General features: G+C 33.3%; 1 protein-coding gene across 1 annotated transcript; it reads left to right on the top strand.

Annotated features, from left to right (window-relative positions):
• Positions 1-205: 205 nt before the first annotated feature.
• Positions 206-2,423, top strand: LOC129906374 (protein odd-skipped). Its single transcript, XM_055982117.1, has 2 exons — positions 206-1,052; positions 1,118-2,423. The coding sequence occupies exons 1-2, from the start codon at positions 986-988 to the stop codon at positions 2,176-2,178; spliced, it is 1,128 nt and encodes a 375-aa protein (XP_055838092.1). The 5' UTR covers positions 206-985; the 3' UTR covers positions 2,179-2,423.
• Positions 2,424-22,184: the final 19,761 nt, after the last annotated feature.

Genomic DNA, 22,184 nt, shown 5'->3' with positions numbered 1-22,184 from the left:
AAGCGACACGTGGAATTAACAAGGATAACATAAAACAAACAAAAAACCATCATCAAGAAAAGACAAACAAAAAAATAAAAATTCAATATCTAACCACAAGGACTAGGTACAATTTACAATCTACCTAACAATCTATAGGAAAAGAGGGTTGAAGATAGGCAGAAATAGAAAACAAAACGCGCATCTTCCTAGTCGTCAGCCACCAAACGTCAACCCCTATAAAAAAAAACTCTCTCACACATACATTTTATATTATTGTGAAGCTGCTGTGAAGAACACTGGAAAAAAAGTGGATATACCCTAAGCGTGTTGGTATTATGCGCTCTGCCAAGCCACCCGGTTCACATCAGTTGTCGATCCAGGAGCCCAACAGTTTCCACTGACTTACCATCCAGCAGGCAGCGCTAGCCAATCCCAGCCCGAAGAGTCTCATTGTTTGCACTCAGGTAGGCGGATCCCAGTCACCATCTTTACTGAAACCGTTTGTTAGCCCTCGCACACACTCTCACACAAATCCACACCAACAACCCCCACCACCGTTAGCCGAGTGCCTTTAAACGGGTCCGCAACTGCCGATAAGTAGTTATTACTGAGCAAGATACGACAGCGGCAAGACACGTTTTTCATTTAGTCCACAATCCACATTCATACGGTATCCGACCAAAGACGAAGAGAGTGTGCGAGGAGAATTTTCTACTTCAAAGATACTTTTAAACCACAGATAGATACTTTTTTTTTTTTGCTTTTCGTTCGCATATATCGTTTGTATTCATATTATCGTACGTTCTCGTCTCCGAGGGTTGTTCTACCATCATTTTTGGAATACAGTTTTAGTTGTGCATTTGAGTTCGTTGGGAACGTTTGTTGTCGAGAAGATACATTACAAAGTGAAAAAGTGAAGATAAAAAGATACAATCAGTGAATTTACGTGTGTATCTCCGACAAAACCCATCCAAAGATACACGCATCTCCAAAAAATTTAATTATGTCATCCGCATCTGCCTCACCAATTAGCAACATCACAGTCGACGAAATTCATATTCGAGATCAAGGTAAGTTCTAAAATACAAAAAGTGCCAAGTGTAAACAGAGACTAACGAAAGTTTTATTTATTTAGATTTCTCCCCGGAATACATCACAATCAAAGAAGAACGCTCATCGAGCATTTCACCGATTTTAACGCCGCCACATACGCCGACGGAAGATCGCATTCGCAAGATCCAACACAGTCCACTGTACGAAATGGAACAAATGCGCCATCACCATCATCACCACCAACAGCACCAGCTCCAGCAACAGCAGCAGCAACACCAACAGATGCAGTCGGCACAGCACCCCATGCACTATCATAGTGTGCCAGTGCCGCTGCATCAGAATATCGAAGCTCAGCAGGAGCAGCAACACCGTTTGTGGCTGCAAGCTCAAATGCAGCAAGCCCAACACCATCAGCAACAACAACAAGCGCAGCAGCATCCTCATCAAGCTTACCCCTCCATGGTGTATAACCAAGCTCCAAGTGGAGTCAGCATGGAAGCGGCACAGCACCAAGCTTTGCTGATGAACCAGTGGATCCGTAGTGCTGCTCTGTACCAGCACCAGCATCTGCACATCCGACCTTACCCTGACATGCAACGGATGCATCCTGCTGCTCGAGTGATGGGAGGCATGCCTCCAATGAAAATCGCCGGCCCCAACGGAACTAGACCAAAGAAGCAGTTCATTTGCAAATACTGCAATCGCCACTTCACCAAGTCATACAATCTGCTCATCCATGAGCGCACTCACACCGACGAGAGACCCTACTCGTGTGACATCTGCGGCAAGGCTTTCCGCCGCCAGGACCATCTCCGCGACCACCGGTACATCCATTCCAAAGAGAAGCCCTTCAAGTGCACCGATTGCGGCAAGGGATTCTGCCAATCACGCACCCTCGCCGTTCACAAGGTCACCCATCTTGAAGAAGCACCCCACAAATGCCCCATTTGCAATCGCACCTTCAACCAAAGAGCCAACCTCAAGACTCACATGCAAAGTCACAGCATGCCCGAGGCGGAGACCCAAATCCAAGTGGACACCAAGGTTCCCTCGCCGGTGCTAGACCTCTCACAGAAGACTACCATTCATCCGCCAACAAAGAGGGCACTCGGCTTCACCATCGATGAAATCATGAAGAGGTAAACCCTCGAAGAGGTGGTCTTCCCGGTCAAGCCGGAAGACAGTGACGGCTTCAAAATCGAAACCAAAGCTTCCAGTGACCTCATTGTTCCAGTTGTTTGGTTCATTAACTACTTACATGCCAATGAGTTCGCCGCCGCCCTCAGGTGCCAGAGTGCTAGGCCAGATATGCAACGATCCTGATTTGAGATGTCAAAGCCCGCCCGCCTGCCCCGTGTCGAGCTCTTCCACCTGATGAATTGTAGCAACAACAAACATATGTAATTCGACAAACACACACAACTATGCCAAAGTTTTTTTATAACGAGTATTACTATAATGCGATTATAGCTGTTTTAGATTTATAGCAATTTGTTTATTAATATAATAATTATTATAGTACCTTAATTAAATGGTGGAGTGATATAATTCTTTCCCTCACAGAAAAGGAAGACACTCGCTCTGCCAAGACTGATTTAGCTAGAACCTTTAGATGTTTAAGTAGAAACAAATTATTAAGACCCCTTCTAAGCCCCTATAGCTTTTAAGCAAATACAAAACAAAAAATTGTAGTAAATTATTATTATTGTCAATTTGTCATTAAAAATAATTATGGCTCCCATTTCCCATAATTATATTAAAGTACCTTGACTCTATGTTTAGATACCGTTTTGTTTGGAACAAACGGTACATTTGCAAGATTGCAGGTAGATAAAAAAAAAAAAAAACTTGAGATGAATGTCAGAAAAATAAAAGAAATCTAAATGCAAAAATAACGGAAAATACCAAGTTTGTTTGATTTTTTTTTTATAATTTCTTTCCCTGTTGTTTTTGTAGATACGAGTTCGAGGTGTGTTATAGATACGAGCTATCTGACTGACGAGAAGACCGACGACGACGGTGACAGAAGCTATGTTTTTTTTTTTTTTTTTGATTGTCAGACGGCAATCCGCCGTTGAAGGTGTGTATAATCATAAAACGAAATGAAATGAAAAAAAAAAAAAAAAAAATAACTTCTCCGATAACACACAAGTTTGATTCGAGTTTTATGATTTTTTTGTGTTGTTTTTGTTTTGATGGTTGAGAAATCTACGTCTTTATAAATTAACATTGTGGTTAATTCATACAAATATCTTATATTTGCACGAAGTTGTAGGTAGATAGGTTTTGGCTTTAGAATCCAATAACCTAGCTGATAAGGTTCGTATACCAGTAATTTCCAGTGAATATGTACTTGTTGTCGACACTGTAGATAACTGATAACTTCAAAACATTGATACTTTTACTGAGGAATACCTCATTTACAAATCTTTTTATTCAAAATCACAAAACAAAATTATCAAATTGTTTAATAAAACATTATCAAAACTATCAAATTAATCAAAAACAGATAAATGGTGTAACAGTTTATTAATCTTGTAAAATGTGGCATTACAAGGATATCAAAAAGTTATAAGGACCTCATTGTTTTTTTTTCGAATGTTTTACCTAAGCGAGTATTGGAGGTAGGTAACTTATCTTCCTTTATTGTTTGAGGGATACAATTTTATGACGCTTACTTCACCTTGAAGTTTAAATATTATAAAATGAATGAAATAATAATCATAAATGTGAAAATCACAACTCGCTAATTGCATAGGTAAATACACTTCCAAAGAATTTTCTTCTATATACGCTTTTGCTTTATGAATTGGGTAAATTCATGTTATTTTAGGTTTTAAAAACTCTCCCCAAGTTTCTTTAACGACATTTTCATTTTCCGGAAGATTTTCTGCAAACAACGAAAGATTTGAAAAGGAAGTACAGGTTCTTACAATGCTTAATCAGGTTGATGTCATATCAGTAAAAACGTCGAAAATTATTTAAACTGGTTGATGGGCCCCATCAACTTCCACTATGAATTTTTATCCTTTGATAACTCAGAGCGTTGCATCATGTCCTAGTTACTATGAATAAAAAACTATTTCTGTGATTGAGACTGAGATTTTCGAGTGAAACGTGCAAACGAAAATCTTGCGCGTAGTTTTATTTTTTTATTTGAATTAATTATTATTGGCGCTGTACATATATGTACCTACCAAGGTTTTTTTTTTTAATTGAAATGCTGTAATTAGCATGTTTAGAATTTTGTTTTGAATTTAATAGTCTAGAAATGGATATACAAATCGGTATTCAAAGCAGGCATAAGAAGAATGATAGCATACCTATTTTTGTATTTTTTTTTTAAGTTTGCGCCCCTGGAGCTCTAGGCCCTGTGCATTTGCACATCTTGCACATATGGACGGGGCGGCCCTGAGAATAATGCTGCCATTTTTAATTTTTGATAGAAAAGATTAAAGCTAAATGGCAAAAATTGAAAAAAAAATTCAATTTCTACTTTTTATGCCTTTATAATTTTTGTCTAAAATTAAAAATAGCCACGTTATTCACTTAATCTCGTTTTTTGTTAAATCCAAGATGGTGGCATTGGATCAGTTCCAATGTTCGCTTTTTTAATCAAATAATGCAATTCTGTTATTTACCTCCATCTTAAGCTAAATTAAACCATCTCGATTTTCGGAGAAATGACAAAAAATGGTATTACCCCCACTGTTCTTATAGGTACACGATCCTACATACTTTATCGATCAATGTTGTAGTGAACATGGTAATAGTTTGAAAAAATCGTTTTTGAAATTTCACGCAAAAATCCTGTACAAAAAAAAAAAAATGTTTGAAAAATATGTCGAACATTTTTTTTTTTTTTTTTGGGAAAAGCGATTCTAAAATTGAGGCCGCCCGCCATGTTGAATAAAAGCATTTTAGCATAGGAACTCTGCCGATTCTGTTAAAGGATAGTTGTGTAGAAATTAAAAATTCTCTTAATCCATTATAAATCTTTTTCAGTTTTTCTTTTAAATTTCATAACAATTGTTTCCTTTTTATTTCAATTGCTAAAATGTTGCAGGACGGTTGAAAACAAAAATTATTTTTTTTGATCTGGATCTGCATACAGCTTAATTAAATTAAGTACAAAATTAATGTACAAATATTTGAAAAATAAAATTAGAAAGTAAAATTAACTATACCTGCCATATATGCAATATGGAAAAGCTTACTTTTATCTAAAAGCGCTGAAAAAGAATTAGATTATGATTTTTATGTGTGACATTTAAGGCCTTAGGTATTTTTGAAATAAAAGAAACATATTTTTGTAATCGCTTTTAACGGTAACTGACTTACTTGTTAACGTTTCAACCGGCTTAATTGAAAGCTACAAAAGCTTTTAACTAACCTTAAAATTGAATCGTTTATTTCAGAAACAGCATAAGTCCACTTTTTCCAAAAAATTTTTTTTTGGAAATTTCTCATTTATGTATAGTTATTCATCTTCTGAAAAAAAAATTAAGTATGTCAGACCCCCCAAAATACGAAAACTGAAAGAAAAGGGTTCAAAATATATGGACAATTTTCACCCGGTGACAACATTTTTTACTGTTAAATACATGACTTTTTACCAGTTTTAAATTATTTTGGCAGCAATCTTGACACGCACCCCCTTTTGTTATATATCTATAAAAAGGTAAAGAATTACTCTATATCTATATCTATTAAATTCATTAAAATTGTACTCAGGATTCAAAAGTTATAGCCAGATTTCTGGTGGTGGCAGCATTTTTAACTCTTGAATAATATGACATTTTACCAGTTTAAAAATTTGTTTGGCAAACATCATGACACGCAAGCCTTTAAGTTATACATCTATAAAAAGGTTAAGATTTACTCTATCTACTGCTATTTAATTTATTAAAATCGAAAGTAGGGTTCAAAAACTATAGCTAAATAAAAACAAAAGTTTTACCACAAAAATTTCGTTTATTTCAGAAACGACATAAGTCCACCGACTTTAAAGGCTTAAAAACCCGCAAAGACCTAAAAAAAATTTTATATTTTAAAGGTTTCTAAATGCATCTTAGGCTAGATTATAACTCGGCATACTCTAAATTTGAAGTGTTGTGGAATTTTAAGTAAAAAACAGTTTTTTGTTGCTCCTGAAAAGTTTATGCTCATGGACTTATGTCGTTTCTGAAATAAACGATTCAATTACAAATTAGTTAATTTTAGAAAAAGACATTTTTGAAAAAAACAAAAATTCAACTGGTTTTATGTTACGAATTTGACCAATTTTTTCGTGGAACAACTTCACTGTTTTTGATTTGGCTGTTTTAGTCTATTTGTAGAAAATGCGAAAAAATCATATTTTATCTTATTATTATTCCCAACGTACCGTAAAAGCTTCTTACTTCTTCAGGGGTATATTTATTCAATCTTTTAATATAATCTTGTTTTAGTTTAATTAATTGTTAATGTTATTATCTGAAAATTGATTTAACGGATTATCTGAGGAGCATGAAATTCTGAGATTATGATCAAAAGTCTCAGATTTTGTCGAAAAAAAAAACAAAAAAAAAAAAATAATGTAAATTCAAAATAAAATAGGGCCCGATACGGATTCCTGTGGTACTCTCAAAAAATTATTTGTAAAACAACTTGTGTTATTCTCAATTTAAACATCATGAGATATGTTTTTAATATAAGAATCATAGCATTTTTTTAAATTCATACCAAACTATACAAAAACTTACTAAACAGTTTTTAAACGATGAAAATACCAGATAAGTTTAGTACGTAGATCGCTCTTTATATAAGCTGACATTTTTTTCTCCATTATTCTTCATTAGGTATTCTTTTTTCCGTATTCTAAATTGTGACGTATAAAAAATTCACAGTGGAAAACAAAAAAACCTACCAAGTCTGGCAGGATTCTACTACTTTAGGTTTTCTAAAATCCATTCCAAAATTTAATTTTTTGAAACTACGAAATGTTTGTGCTTGTTAGTTGTAAGATTAAAAATAGATAAGATTATTTTAGGATTAAAAAAAAGGATTGAAAGGATTGGATGCCAACAAACCTCTGAATTTCTTTATTTTGTTGAATTTTGTTTAGGTTTGATTTTTATGCAAATCCAGTAGGATTTTCTTCGATGATCTCCACACAGCAGTTGTGTCACTCCTTTTCTTCCAAATATAAATACAAATAAGAAAAACAGGAAGAAACTGGCAGCACCCACAGAGTGTGGCTTACCATTTGAACCTCGAATAGAAAGAAGGCGGAAAAACGAACAATGCACGATGCTGTAGGTTTTCCAGGAGCGAGCATTGTCATACTTTGCAAAATTCTAATGGGATTCGTCCGTCCGGACGTGATGTCATGATTTTGATGCTGGACCAGCATCACAATAATTCAGGACCATTACCACCCATGGGTCAAATGCCATTTCCCAGCAGGAGGTGAGTGCAATTTGTGTTTTACCAAACAATTAAGACTGATGCACATCCTTGTCAAGCAAAACATCAACATAAAAATCCCTCTGTATAAATAGTTAACAGCAGCACACAGGTATAACAGACAGACAGATAAATACAGAGAGAGAGAGTGTGCCCTTGGTAGCCCCTAAAAGACTCTAAAATGCATGCAGATTTGATGTACAAACAAATGACAAACAAGACCAGGATGAGCCTTTGTTCTGTCACCAAATATGCTGGTGTTGCATTGAAAGGATTCTCTCCGCAACGAGGGTGGTAATTCGTCTCGGTAGGGCAAGTTCTTCCTATAAAAAAGAATTTAGATTGTTTTTAAAGCAAAAGATTCATCAAGATGTCTTGCTGATTTCTGAAAGAATGGACACGTTCGTAACGCAACTAATGAGGCCCAACAAAAAAATGTCTTCACTCTGTGGCATGCGAATGAATTTGACATCAGACAGACGTTTTAATTATACAGACAAGGTGAAGGTGATATCGAAATGGTTACAGCTTGCTTTTCAAAAAAAAAAAGAAGACAGACATTTGCTAGGATACCCTATTGATAGAGTCTTTCAAAAGCATATTTACTCGCTTGTTTGTACAACAATAAACCCTCTCTGTGATAGTATGTGAGTGTGTATCGGAATGATTTTTATCAAAGTCTCGATTAACCACATGTATATAGTTGATATAAAAGGTTTAATTTTGATGACGGGGATGATCAAAGCGGCTTCGGCGGAATTCATAATTATATTGAAGCCTCAAGTGCTTATTGAGTTAACAGTAGTTCGATTGAGTAAATTTTATTGCAATTTCCTCAGCCATTTTTTTTATCGCTGTGTCTTTTACAATGCTGATATGACTGAATAGGTGGATTTTTTTTTTTATGTATTGTATTATCAATAGTTTTTTTAATTTTGTTTTATAATACAAAAATTTAAGTGTATAACAATTGTTAAATATATGAATGGAATTTAGAGGTAAGAAAATTGACTTATTGTTGTTTGTTTTAAGTTTTTTTATGGTTTAAGTTAGGTTCTAAATTTAGAAAAAAAAAATAAACAATATAACTTAAATATTTTCTAGATATCTTTTGATAAGCTTCAGAATTATAGATAATTTGGGGTTTTCCCATAGAAATGTTAATTACATGCCAAGTTTTGTTGTTATCAAACTTTGCTGACGAAAGGATATCATTTTTTTATCAAACTACTTTTGGGAATTTCTTATGAAACCGGTTTTGTGTTGTTTTGGCGAAGAATTTTTATGAGTTTATTTAGTTTTTAGGGACGATTTCCTGTTCTCGTGATTTTCTGACGTTCGAATCGCGCAGCAATTTTTTTTTCTAAAATGTCTCTGAAATAAAAAAAACAAAAAAGGTATTTGAATTTGTGTGGCATATTTAAGAACGACTAATACAAATGGAAAACCTAATCACAAAATCGTCAAACAAATAAAATAAATGTAATTTTAATTCTAAGCAATTTTCATTTTTTTAACTCAGTAGGTAACTAAGAAATCGAAATTAAACTTCAAAAAATAAATTATTTTAAATAAAAAATAATTGAAATAATTGTGCTGACTTTTATACCGAATGATTTTTTAATCGCCCCTATTGATGCGGAATACCATTGTTTTTAAAGTGTAATTTGTGTTAAATGAAAAAAATTTAATATTGCTTATCGTTTAATCGAAGGTAAGTTTGTTTTTATTGTCACTGAGTTTATTTGGCTACATATTGATTCTTCTGAATTTTCAAAATTATAATGAAAATACAATACTGCTTATGATAATAATTTAACACTTAATTTTCAAGTTATTTTCACCCGAAGTCATATTATTGCTTTAAAAGATGTGGGTCATATTTCACAGAACTTACACAAAATACGCAATATTATATCTTGAGTTCTCACAGCTGTAACGGACCAAGTAAAAAAATATAAAAAAATTCAAATCTAGTACCAAAACTTGCGCAAAGTTTAACTCTATTTAGTGGAGAAACTAAAGCAAATTATTAGGGAACCCGGCCGAACAGCTCTGATTTTGACGATTTTTTTTTCAAACGTAGGTAATTATTAATTAAAAATACTGTGAAGTCTATAGATTAAAAATTTCCGATGTTGCCGTACTGTTTTTTAAGATTAAAATTAAATTTTTTTTGAACAAAACCATTTTTTGCTTAAATTTCATAAAACAAACGATAGCAAAAGATTTCGTAGGTAATTTAAGGAAAAAAAATGTAAGGGAGTAAGGGACAATCTTCCATCGTTTAAGCGATAAATGCAATTTTCTAACATTCTGACCTCGATCACAAAAAAAAATATTTTGAAAACAACGGCAACACCTACAATATTTTGAAATACATTTTTAAAAAGCCAGAAGCTTATTCTTATATCTAAAATTTAAATCCACTAAGGGCCAATTTTTCAATAGTCAGATAAACCTCAGATAGAGCTTATTCGTAGGAATAAAAGTTTTTTTTATATTGACATTTATTCTTCTGATAGACTAACTGACGATTGAAAAATCAGGGCTAAATTAAATTAAGAGTTTTTGAAAAATGGTCCTCAAACTCAGAATTTAAAAAAAAAATGTTATTAAAAAAATTTAAAATGACTTTTTTCCAAACTTTTTCTAGTAAAATATGAATTTATTTTAAAAAAATTTTTGGCCATAAATATATCGTCAAAATCAGAGCTGTTCGGCCGGGTTCCCTTAATATTGCCAATTTTTGAGCTTTAGTTACTCTACTAATTAAGATCTTTAATTAGTTTGGTCAAAAATTGTTTCGTTTCTAATTAACATTTGTTCAAGAAAAACTGTCACTATAAGATTCAATGGTAGCTTGATTACTTTAACTCGTTATCTCTTCAGTTCTTAGCCCTTCATATAACCAATGATTTCGAAAACTTTGTTGCAATTATTTGGTTGTTTTGTTTGTACCAACCCTGTCTTATTTAGTACAGTATAACGCAAATTTTTAAATTAAATATTCGTTACATTTTTTGAATACTTTATTCACTGATTTCAAAAGTTTTCTTATGACCCGTATGCATTGCGATTTGGATACGAATATCTTCAAAACGGTTAAATCAATCAATTTGATGCGAAGGCATTTTTTATAGAACGTTTAAGCTCCTACAAGAATACATCTTGTTAATTTGAAAATAATGAAGTTTCAGTGAATTGGGAAATTTTTTAAAGTAAAAATTGTTTTTATAATTTTTTTTTTAACTTTGACCTCGAATATCTTTAGAATGGTTAGATAAATGAAAAAAGTTAATAAGACTTTTTTGTAGAGCAATCTGTTTCCTAAAAGAATATGTCATGCGCGTTTTATTATTATAATTTCTCAATTCGTTACAAAATTAAGAACAAAAAACGAAGTTTAAAAGATTTTCTCGATTTTTGGACCTCAAATATCTACTAAACGGTTAGAATTGAAAAAAGTGTATAAGGTAGAGCGTTCAATTTTCTACAAGAATATGTAAAAAAAAATTGCTAAAAAGTCAATTAAGAAAAAAAATGACTTTTTTTTTAGTAGAAGCTTGATGTAAAAATTAAAAATGGAAAATTGAGAAGCGGAGGACCTTCCTATTAATATAAAGAGCTCATATTTATTGTGTATATTCTAGAGGTGTCTAGCAATCGATTTTTCGGAGTACGAAATCGAAAAAAACGAATTTCGATTTTTTTGACCCACCCTAACGAATATGTATATGTATATTGTGTATGTTATTTCTCTATTCATAGGTATTACGTATTTTTTTTGAAATGTTAAATTTAATAGAAGAAAAGGAAAATCATCTTATACTCGTACAATAATTAATGCAGTTCCAAAAGGTAGCAGTCAAGACCCCGTAAGCCTTTGCAACATGTTACCAATTTTAAAGCGATACCAGCAATTTTATCATGACTTTCAGTACGAAAATAGGGGAGTTCAAATTAGTAAGTAGTGTTTGAAATGGTTTGAAGTGCAAAAAAAAAAAATAAACTTATTGGTCTAGCCGGTACTATAACCGAACAATAATCGATTAAAAAAACTTTGCAGAGTCATTTAAATATGAGTTTTTGTCTATCTTGAAAAAATATCAAACTAATTGTTACATTTTTTAATAAGCTTAAACATTGTTTAATACAATGACCGCCTAGTGTCGTTCAAAACTGCCGGCCGCCCAGAATTAACCAATGACTACAATTTTGTTCAATATAAATAGGCAGGTAGGAGGTACATTACTTCATCAGAAAAAATTTAATAGTGGAAAGTGACTAAAATGTTAATTTAGCCTAACTTTAACCAAATCTAAACTATTGGCGTTTACCAATTTTGATTATCTCAACAAAAACTGTCGTATTCAATCACTTCCAATAACTTACAACAACACCGACGCGTCGACATACGAACAGAGAAATGTCTAAAAAAATATGTTTTCAGTGTATAGAGTAAACTGAGTTCTAAGGTTAAAACAGACGAATTCTAAAAAAAATCAACCAATCTCTAAAAAAGAGGATTTTACCGAAAATTATTTATACATAAATGTTCTTAAAACCGCGAAACGAGCTGTATTTCTGCTATTTGCATGTGTACGAAGGATAGTTCTTCCAAATTGAGTAATTCTTCATATTTTATCTAAAGCAAGTGCAAGATGTTTTTCTACAATTATTTTATTTATCTTTCATCTTAGACAAAATGGCAGCATTTCGTAATCAGGTGGCGTTTAACTTCAAAGACAACCACATTTTAAATTCTGTGAAAATAATGAAAAACTATGGGTAGATCCATCCCTAAAGATAGTCCACCTCTCTAATTTTTTAGTGATAGAATATTAAACCCTCTCGCGCTCATTTAGCTGATAAGGAATCTTAAAAAAAAAACTGTCTTCACTTTCATCTTCGCCAAGGGGAGTCGAAGATCGGCAATTTATAGCCACTTACGGTTTCCACACCTGTACAATTAATTTCCCATTTGACCACGAACAAAAGAAACTCTATATACCTACCCAAGCGCATGGGAGTAGCCACTTTTTTGTTCTCGCCTAAACGTTGTGACCATATTCCGCCATTGTATTGTTTTGTATTTTCTGGCCTTTTATCAAGAAAACAAAAAACTAAATTCCCATTCCTTGAACATACCCTGAGCTCCAAAGCCAAAAACACCGAAAATTCACCAGACTCAAAGGTGTCTTTGCAGAACCCATTTATTTCGATTTCATGACTCAGTGATATAATTTATTTCCAACAATATATCAATCTGCACAGTGCACACGTATCCTATCGCAGCATTTGGCTATTGTCTTTGATGCGTGTACCTGCATGCAACTTTTTTACGAGTATTACCCAGCTGAATGCGCGCCTCCTAAAGACAGTAGAATCGGCTTGAAAACCAATTCGTTCCAAACAATGACTCTCTCGTCGTCCGTATGGGCCAACAAAATAAAGACATTTTCACATCAATAGAGAACAAGTGCGACAAAAGGTACTCAACTATACCTGCCATATCCAGCTTCAATATGAGAGAATCTGTATATCTTTCCAACTGTCGCTATTTTGTGGGATACAAGTGTAAATTTTGGCCATGTCACTTCTTTGTCAGCTCTTTGTTTGCTTCTTTGCCGCCCATCAAACAGCGCATTCCCAGCTCTATAATGGGCTGGGAAATCGAAAATTATGAGGGAAGCCAACTGCGGTGCATGACGAAACGGCTTTCTTCAAAGAATCCATACAGACCAACAAGACTCAAAACTCAGAGCTGTCACAAAAACCTAGACAATGGTGTCACAATGGCTAATGTGGATGAGGTTTGATTTCACGCACCATTCTCGAGCGTTATTGCTTATTTTCTGAACTCATCATTTGGTGTGTCAATCGAACTCCGATATGGCACTGCTCTATGGGAAGTCGTCTGACAGAGATCTTTCCGGAAATTGGCCTGATTTGAACTCCAGGTATCGCAGCTTTCTCCACATACAGTAACATCGTCCCACAAGTTTTTGAAACACCCACGCGCTTGGCGTGTATGGATCTCGTTAATAGCTCCCGATCAAGCAGCCAGTTGATGATGGTGATGCTTGTAACCAGCATAATGACTTGTAGAATTGACATAAATTCCATTTCTGGAATATGCCCAAAGCCCAAAGAATCATAAAATAGCTAAAAAAAAGGCCATACCACCTCCATAGAGTGCGAGACTAGCAAACTGGTTTGCCCGCTACTGCTGCCATCGTAGCTTTCCCAGGTTCCCACTAATTGGCGGATGGTTGTTTACATCACTTGCGCCCGCGCCATGCCACACCGCGATTGCTGATCAGAATCAACAAAACTTTATGACGTTTATCCATAATTATCATCCAATTAATCAGTTAGCCAAGTTACGACCAAGACCATAAGACTTCTTGGCCATCAAGACAGCGCAATCTAAATGTCGAATCAACGCGCAGAAACAACACAACACGAACAGAACAACCATAACTGCCGCGACAACAGCTGCTGTCAGGGCAATTAAGCAAAAAGCAAAAAAATAACATAGCGAAACAGTGGGAAAAATGTGAACTTAATAGAAATTATTTATTGATTCTTGGCTTTAAATGGACATAGTTGTTGTTTGGTTATGGTGAATTGGTGCCATAACTCAACTTAGGCGTGATTGCAAATCATTTTCGGATGTTGTTGTTGTTGGTTAGAGGAGATTTTTATGTCTGCACACGCACTTTGAATTTTGAGATTATGCGATGTGAAATCTTTATCTTTACGCAGACATCAGACATTTGGTCTTTCTTGTATTCTTTTTTATTATTTGACTCTTTTTTAACTACGCCAACACAATAACGGCGGTTTTATCTCTGATTCACCATGAATTTTTGACAACTTCCTGCATGTAAATGCATGAGTTTTTTGTTTTGTCTTTTATCACAAAAATGTCATTTTGATGGGTTTTTGATGGCAAATAACATAGCCGTACCTACCTACTACTTGTTTGGGTGGGAAATATGTTAACGAGAGAGGAAATTTTTTTTTAACTTTTTGACTACTTTAGAGCAGATGGTTTAGTAGTTGAAGTTGGTTAATTTATTCACTTTATCAGAAAGTAGGTATCTATGAAGGTAAAATTTAGAAATTACTATGAAGTATTTGAATTACTTTTTAAAGTAAATGTTTGCTCTTTTCAGAATTTATTATAAATAATAATGAATAATAGGTATCGTTAAAAAAAAAATTCATAGGAACATAGACTTGATTAGATTGAGTATTGAAAGATCAGTTTCAGCAATGAATTGATCTATAAAGCAATTAAAAAAGTTAAGAAAAGGCGGTATTGAATTATAATATGTAATACAATAATGTGTTGTTACATTTACATATTTTGAATTGAATTTTTTAATTTTTAAAAGGTACTCATTTTTTTTTATTTTTGATTATTATTTTTAAAATTATTGGGAACAAATATTTTTAAGAGCTCAAATACTCTATAAAAATATAATTCATATAAAAATACTGTTCAAGTAAAAGTAAAAAAAAGTATGTATACGCCATAGTGTACACATTTATCTCAACTTATTTACTTGATCAATTTTGTTATGTAAATGTAAAAAAATAAAATGCACGACTGGTTCGCACGTATTTGCTCTTGTAGTTCAAAGTATCTTTATCTTAAATATCTATTGGAAATTTGAGATTTTGTTTAGTGTGCAGAAAAAAAAATTTAAAAAAAAATCGAAAGTTAAAAAAATTTAATTTTTAAAATTTTTTTTCAAAAACTTTTTTTTTTACATTTTACACTTTTATATAATGTCTGTAAATTTTGAATCAAATTGATTTATGCTTTAATAAAATCTATGAACTTAAATAATATGTCAATTTTTGAAAAACGGCAACGCCATATTTCCGTTCTCCGAATTTTTTGAGAAAAACTAAAAACACAGTTTTGCTAGAATCAATAAGAGTATTATGGACACCAAATTCAAACAAAATCGTTAGAGCCGTTTTCGAGAAAATTGCCGTTTTTGATGATTTTGCTGAAGATCAAAAAAAAAAAAAAACAATGTTAAAAAAGAACGCAACAATTACATTTTCTATAGGTTTTTGATGTGCTGAACTCGAATCTGAACTCTGAAGTCAGAAATATCCTATCAGCTCCCGTTTTTGAAATATAACCGTTTGAAAGTTAAAAAAAATCGTGTGTGCTGAACTCGAATCCGAAGTCAAAAATATCCTAGCAGTTCACGTTTTTGAAATATTTTTGTCAGAAAATGCAAAAAAACGTTTTTTTACTACTTTTGGTGCTATGCCAATTTGAAGAAATTTTTTTTAATATAAATCATAATGGTTTCTATAAGAACTATTTTCGTTCTTTCAAGGCCCGTTTAAATCTTTGCAATATCTTTTTTATTGCGCGAGATATCTTAAAATGAAGTAAGTGTGTTTGGCTTAATTTATCAAAAAAGGAGATGAAAATGTGATACAATACAATAAGCCATAAAACTGCCGATATCTCGAACCATAAAAAAGATATCGAAAAGACATAATTTTAGAATTCGTAACTCTAGTTTTTCGTAACTTCGGTTTCGCGTAACTTTGACTGCCGTAACTCTGTCGCGCGTAACTCTGTTATTCGTAACTCCGTTACCATTTCCAATATAATGGTTGTAAAATTAATAAATCTAAAGAAGATTTAATATAAACAAATAAACTACCTACATAATTTTTGGCATACTAATCGATGAGAATCAACAAGAACGAAAATTTGTATTAAAACTATAATTTTAATAATCTAGTTGAATGACGAATTCATGCCGATTTTCAAAACGACTTGCTTAAGATCAGATTTAATATAAAAATCCTCACATTTAAGTCCTCATCAAGCATTCCTTCCCCTGTTGAAGAAATTAAATTTCATCGGCCTGAAATCATCTGTTTTTAAAACTAAATTTTAAATTTATTTAAAAGTTTATGTAAAAGTTTTTTATACATAAGCGTTAGTTCTACAAATGCAAATTCAAAATGGCAGCCGAAGGCGCAGCGCAGTAGCTCCTGCGATCATCGGTACCACGTTGTGTGTCAATAGCTTGTCTCTTATTTGCAATAAAATCCCATTGGCTTAGCAAATCTCTTCCCATGGTCAGGACAGATTTATTATCCACTTCGCTTTTTCCTCGATAAAAAAAACCTCAATATTCGAATTCCTATAATAATAACTGAATTGAAAGTTACATCAAGCTGATATATAAGAGGAATTCAATGCGGTTTTCGCAACGGCATCCATTACATGCGATAATGATTCGAAAAACAAAATGCACCCAAATTCAACCAACTGATTTCGTGCAGCACAAAGTGGTCGGTGATGATTGGCCCCAGCTCCATCAGTTCCAGCTCCAACTTCAACCAAAGCTCCAGATGTGTCTAGTGTGTGCAGCATTCCAGAGGCGCATTCCGCCCATACATTTAGCTGTTAGCCCCCCGGGAATCCAACAATTTGTGTGTGCACAATCAAAGTCCGGGATTGATTTTCTGTAATTGAGCGCCTTCCCCCAATCGACACAGAACGACGATGATAGTTCGTGGTGGTGGTGGTGGTGCATTATTGGAGTAAAACGCTAAGAGTTAATTTCCTGACTCCTCGATGGTTTGAGCGGCAGTGGCAGAGCGGACACCGACCAAAGGTTCCCACACTTTTATGCCCACAAAAACAGAGAGAGAGATTGCCTTTGATTGCCTACTCGCTGTGTGATGGTTGATGGGAGCCAGAGAGTGATTCTGGGTAATTATGCCGGTGCTGTTTGTCGGTGCTGGGGAGTCGCTAAGTGACGGTCCGCGCCAGAGAATGGACGGATACACGACTGGGGGATTGCATGATGGTTGGCCCAAAACAATTTACCACCACATTGAATAGCGCGAACGCAAATTCGCAAATTTCTGCTGCCATTCAGGTTACCACCGCATTTGATGGCCGCTGACGTCAACGCTGAGACCAGCTTGTCCACGTCCATCGCATCGTATCGCCACGATTGAATGGCATTTGTCATAAAACGTGCATCTGGCATAGCAAAGCTAAAGCATTCACAATGTTGCATGTTACTATGTGAGAAAGAAATAAAAACTGTGGAAGTGGAATCCACCCCGAATTGCCTAATTCTGCGATGCGCGATTTCCCATAAAGAACGAGATTGTTTCGTTTTAATTACAGGTTGGTGCTGCGGCGACGGCAACGAACGGCGGCATGGAGCCTTCAGCGATATTCAACGCTACTTCAGAGACAATATGGGTGTAGGAGCACCACCGCACCGCACAGCACAGAACCGCACGGCAACAAAATCGTTCACTGTCGATTCCGAAAAATGCCACTGGCGATACGAGTCGAGAGCAAATGACCTTTTAAATGCGTTATACGGCCTCAGTCGAAATTGGGGGCGATTTCGTAGAACGCGAATGCAAACGCGAACGTTCAAAAAAATGCCTGCATCATATACCAAATCCACATAGCAATAACAGCAACAAAAAACAAAACAACAAAGAATTAAATTGTCCAAATGAGCGCAGTATTATGAAGCGGAGACGGCGGCGGGTGGCGACGACGGACGCGCCTCTAAATGCTCGCGGAGCTTGTCGGGGGCGATTCGGTATTCAGGTATTCGTTTAAGGCCTTTTGGCCTTTTTTGGTTTTACCCGTTTGTTGCTATATCGTATATTTTGTGCAGACCTGTGCGCGACTGTTTTAAATCCAAATAGCCAAGGGCTATAATTTCACCAAAATGATGATGCGAAGGCACAAAATGTAATCGCTGCATCATAAAGTTCTTACAAAATGTTCAAAATAGGCTCAGCCCACGCTGAAAAGTTTGCAACTGCCTTAATTATAGGTGTGTTGTGGGTCTGGAATGCGCGATGGAGCTAAACTGAGCTCAGCTAAGGCATTTATGTGCTTCACTTTCCTTATAGAGAGTCTTTCTGGGTTAAGCAATAACAAAAAAAAAACAAAAAAACGATTCTTCTCACTCGTATGTTGGTTTATATTCTGTTAAACATGAACTAAAAGATCTGACAGATATTCAAGGATCCTCAACGATGCAGGTTGGCTTATGATGTTTTCCTTAAATACGAGGGACCTTAAGTTGAGGGCATTAAAAGCCCATTTGCGTTTCTTAAGTAGAAAGGACACATCTATCCTACCTATATATCCAGGCTTCCGAAGGTGTTTCACTTCAATGATGGATAACTAAGTGAACAAAGTATTCTATACTGATATGAATTATTACAAAAGAGCTGTATTTGTTTGTTGGATTTAAATACTCCCAATAAGTAGACATAAGTGTCTTTGTGTAGAGGAACTAATAAATAGATATGTAAGCATATTTGTAAAAATCAACAAGTTTTATGTTCTTTTTGAAACTTTTGTTGCATGATTTGTTTGAGAGATTGATCTTTTTTTTTATGTAGATACTGTTTGAGTAGAAAATTGATTAAGTAAAGTAAAATGGATGCGATTAATGTAATAAAATTTTTATTTAAATAATTTGAAATTGATTAAAAAAGAACTAAATTTTACCCGCGCCAGAGCATTTTTAGTTTCTTTTTTGGATGTCATTTTGAAATTTCAAATTGAAGAAACTAAAAAAAAGCACTAAACTTACTTATACCAACTTAAGGGGGGAAAACCCTTTAGAATTTTTTTATTTTTGCATTATCAATTTTTTGCCTAAAAAATAATTTATCAAACGAAGAAACTGTTTTAGTGGTCTTAGCCTTAAATGAAGTCTCAAAAGTTCCCAGGTAGTCCTGAAACCCATGCGTTCCGAGCCTACCACAGTACAAAAATGAAAACTTTAAACGAATTTTTCTCGAAACTCGTTTTTTCGCGCCGTGCAACGTAACTCAAAAACTAATGAAGCTATTGACTTGAAATACTACTCGTTAACTCATTGGTCATTGCATGAACCTAAAAGTTCAATATAATTTTCACAATAAATATTTTTTTTAACAATTTGTTTATTTTACACTTTTTTTTGCTAAATTTAGGTTCATGCAATGCGTATAAACATATTTTAATGGAAAAAAATGTCTCTTTTGATTATAAATGATTTACTGGACCTGGGCATTGCACGGCGCAAATGCGAGGCATCAACTTTAAACGGTTGTAGAGCCGCCATTTTGTTTTTTTATTACTTCAAAAAAATTGTGTTAAGACTTCATGATGTTAACAATATCATGTATTTTTCCAAATTTTAATTAATGCTTTCAGTTTTCCAAAAAAAATTCTTGAAAAATCCGTCGTCCAGAGGAATTTCCCCCCTTAATAACTTCTGGATGTTAATTTTAGGCAAAACAAGTAGAATATTTATAGGGAATCAACTTTAATTTACTTACATAATTAACCATTAAAAGAAAAATCAAAACTGTTACATCATCAAGAACGTTGTACATCTTCTCATAAAACCGAATTTTAGGCGAGATTTTGAATAAAAAATGTTTTCAGAAACTTTTGAGCACGTACTTTAAATAGGACTCACTGAACAGAGGTTAATCCTTGTAGCCCCATGTGACTTATCTGTTACAAACCTACACAAAAGCTGTAAAAAATATATTTTTCTTCTTTTGAAGCTTATAGTATAATTTTTAAATATTGCTTAATTGAAATGCACTAGCGCAAAAAATTAAGGGAACAAGAAAAAATCGTGATTTTTTTTAGTGATTTTCTATAGGCTGTATCTCAGTAAAAAATGAAAGCATGTGAAAGCTACATTCTTCTAGTTTTAGATTTTTTATGACAAAAAATATCTTATTTTTAACGGTAAAATAGATCATTCGTTGGAACTGTTCAAAACCAAACATTTTCAAAATTTTTTTGGTTTTTACTTTTCTAATACAATTTTTTTGTGATAAAATGATTTTTATTTTGGCAAAGGTTTATTTATTTGTCTTGAAGATTCTTTTTGTTTCAAACTTTCAAATATCCAGTCATTAAACCAAAACCCATACTTTTGACTTTGATTACACTGGTCGGCAAAAAAAACAAAAAAAGTGGGGAGCAAGAACTCTGTAAGGTGATTTTAATAAACTTGAATGTGCTGAACTCAAAACAGTTTACAGATTTTTTCCATCACTTCTAGTTTTTGAGCTCTGCTCATCACAATTTTAGCTATAAAGTCCCAAAAACTAATTTTAAATTAAATGTTTTTTGACATTTGACCTAAAAATATTATTTTTCCGTAATATTTTGCTATTTTTTCAACCGAATCAGGATTCGAAAACTGAAATTTACTTCAAATCTGCTTCAAAAACCATAAGTTATCTTAAACACCAAGATTTTGAGATATCATACTTTTTTATACCAAATATCTTTTAGAAAAAAATAATTTTGAAAATAAAAATAAACGTATTTAAGACGATAATGAATTTTGAATGTTGCATATGTAGTTTTGGGAAAAAAAATTTAACGGTGATGAAATTCAACGCCAAAAGTACCACAAAAACGCCTTTTATTATTTAAATATTTCGAAAACTTGACGTGCCAGTGAAATTTTGACTCCAGATTCGGAATCAGCACAAGTTCCATTTTCGTTGCCTACCAGTGTTATCAATATCTTAACAACGAATCACCTTACAGAAAAGTCAAGGATACATTTAAAAACTTCATTCAATTTTCTACAGGCATTTTTACGGTTTTTTAGAAAATGTTCCGCTATTTTATAACTATGGGTGATAAGATTAAACTGAGGCTTAAATATTGATGTTTAATATACTTTAAATTAATATGCAACGTTTCAGACTTATTCATCAAGCAGTTTTTTCTGTAGTGAGGGTTTGAACTTTTGAGATGAAATAAAACACCATATTTCTGCAGGTCTAAATGACTTACTTCTTTTAATTTTTTTAATGAGAAAAATCAAATTTTTTTGAGTTTATTTGAACATTTTTTTTTAATAAGAATCGTTTGATTTTTAAAACTAGAAGAATGTAGCTTTGACATGCATTTTGTTTTGTCGAAAATCACTAAAAAAATCACGATTTTTTTTTTTGCTCCCTAAATTTTTTGGACTAGTTGTTTCCATGTTTCTAATAATTGGCACCAATAGTTTTTAATTGGCAATTAATGTTAAAATTTGATCCTTTTTTGGAATATGTATAAGCAAAACTGTGTAAAAACTACGAAATTCTGAAAAAATTTTTTTTCCTGCATAAACAAACGGGGTTTTGTTTTTGAATTTTATTAGAGTACCTTAAAATATATATTATTGTATTTGCATTCATCTATATAAAAAAAATTATTTAAACTTAATTTCTTTTACTTCATAAATTTCGAAATAACTAAAGGCGTGTTTTTTCTATTACTCAGTAGCTACTCATTTTTGATTTTATTCGCAAAACAATAATAAAAATTACACAAGTAAATATTTGTTTTTATTGTTTTTCGAATAAAATAAAAAAATGAGTAGCTACTGAGTTGTAGAAAAAACACGCCTTAAGTAAATAATAAAGATATTGAATTTAAAAAATTACGTTTTTTTTATATTTGAAGGCAAGTCGATTGACATTATTAATTTTAAAAGGGGTTGAAAAAAAAATGAAAACGACACTTTTTTTAAACCATTAACCAACCGTTTAATATGAATATATAACCTCCACTGGTAAATAAAAACAAAATTGAAAATCCCTACGAATTTACTGTGCAATTTAACCATTTATTATGATTA

Source organism: Episyrphus balteatus, chromosome 1, assembly GCF_945859705.1.
Source record: "Episyrphus balteatus chromosome 1, idEpiBalt1.1, whole genome shotgun sequence".
In the NCBI taxonomy this organism is placed as follows: domain Eukaryota; kingdom Metazoa; phylum Arthropoda; class Insecta; order Diptera; family Syrphidae; genus Episyrphus; species Episyrphus balteatus.
This window is presented reverse-complemented; position numbering and strand designations above follow the sequence as displayed.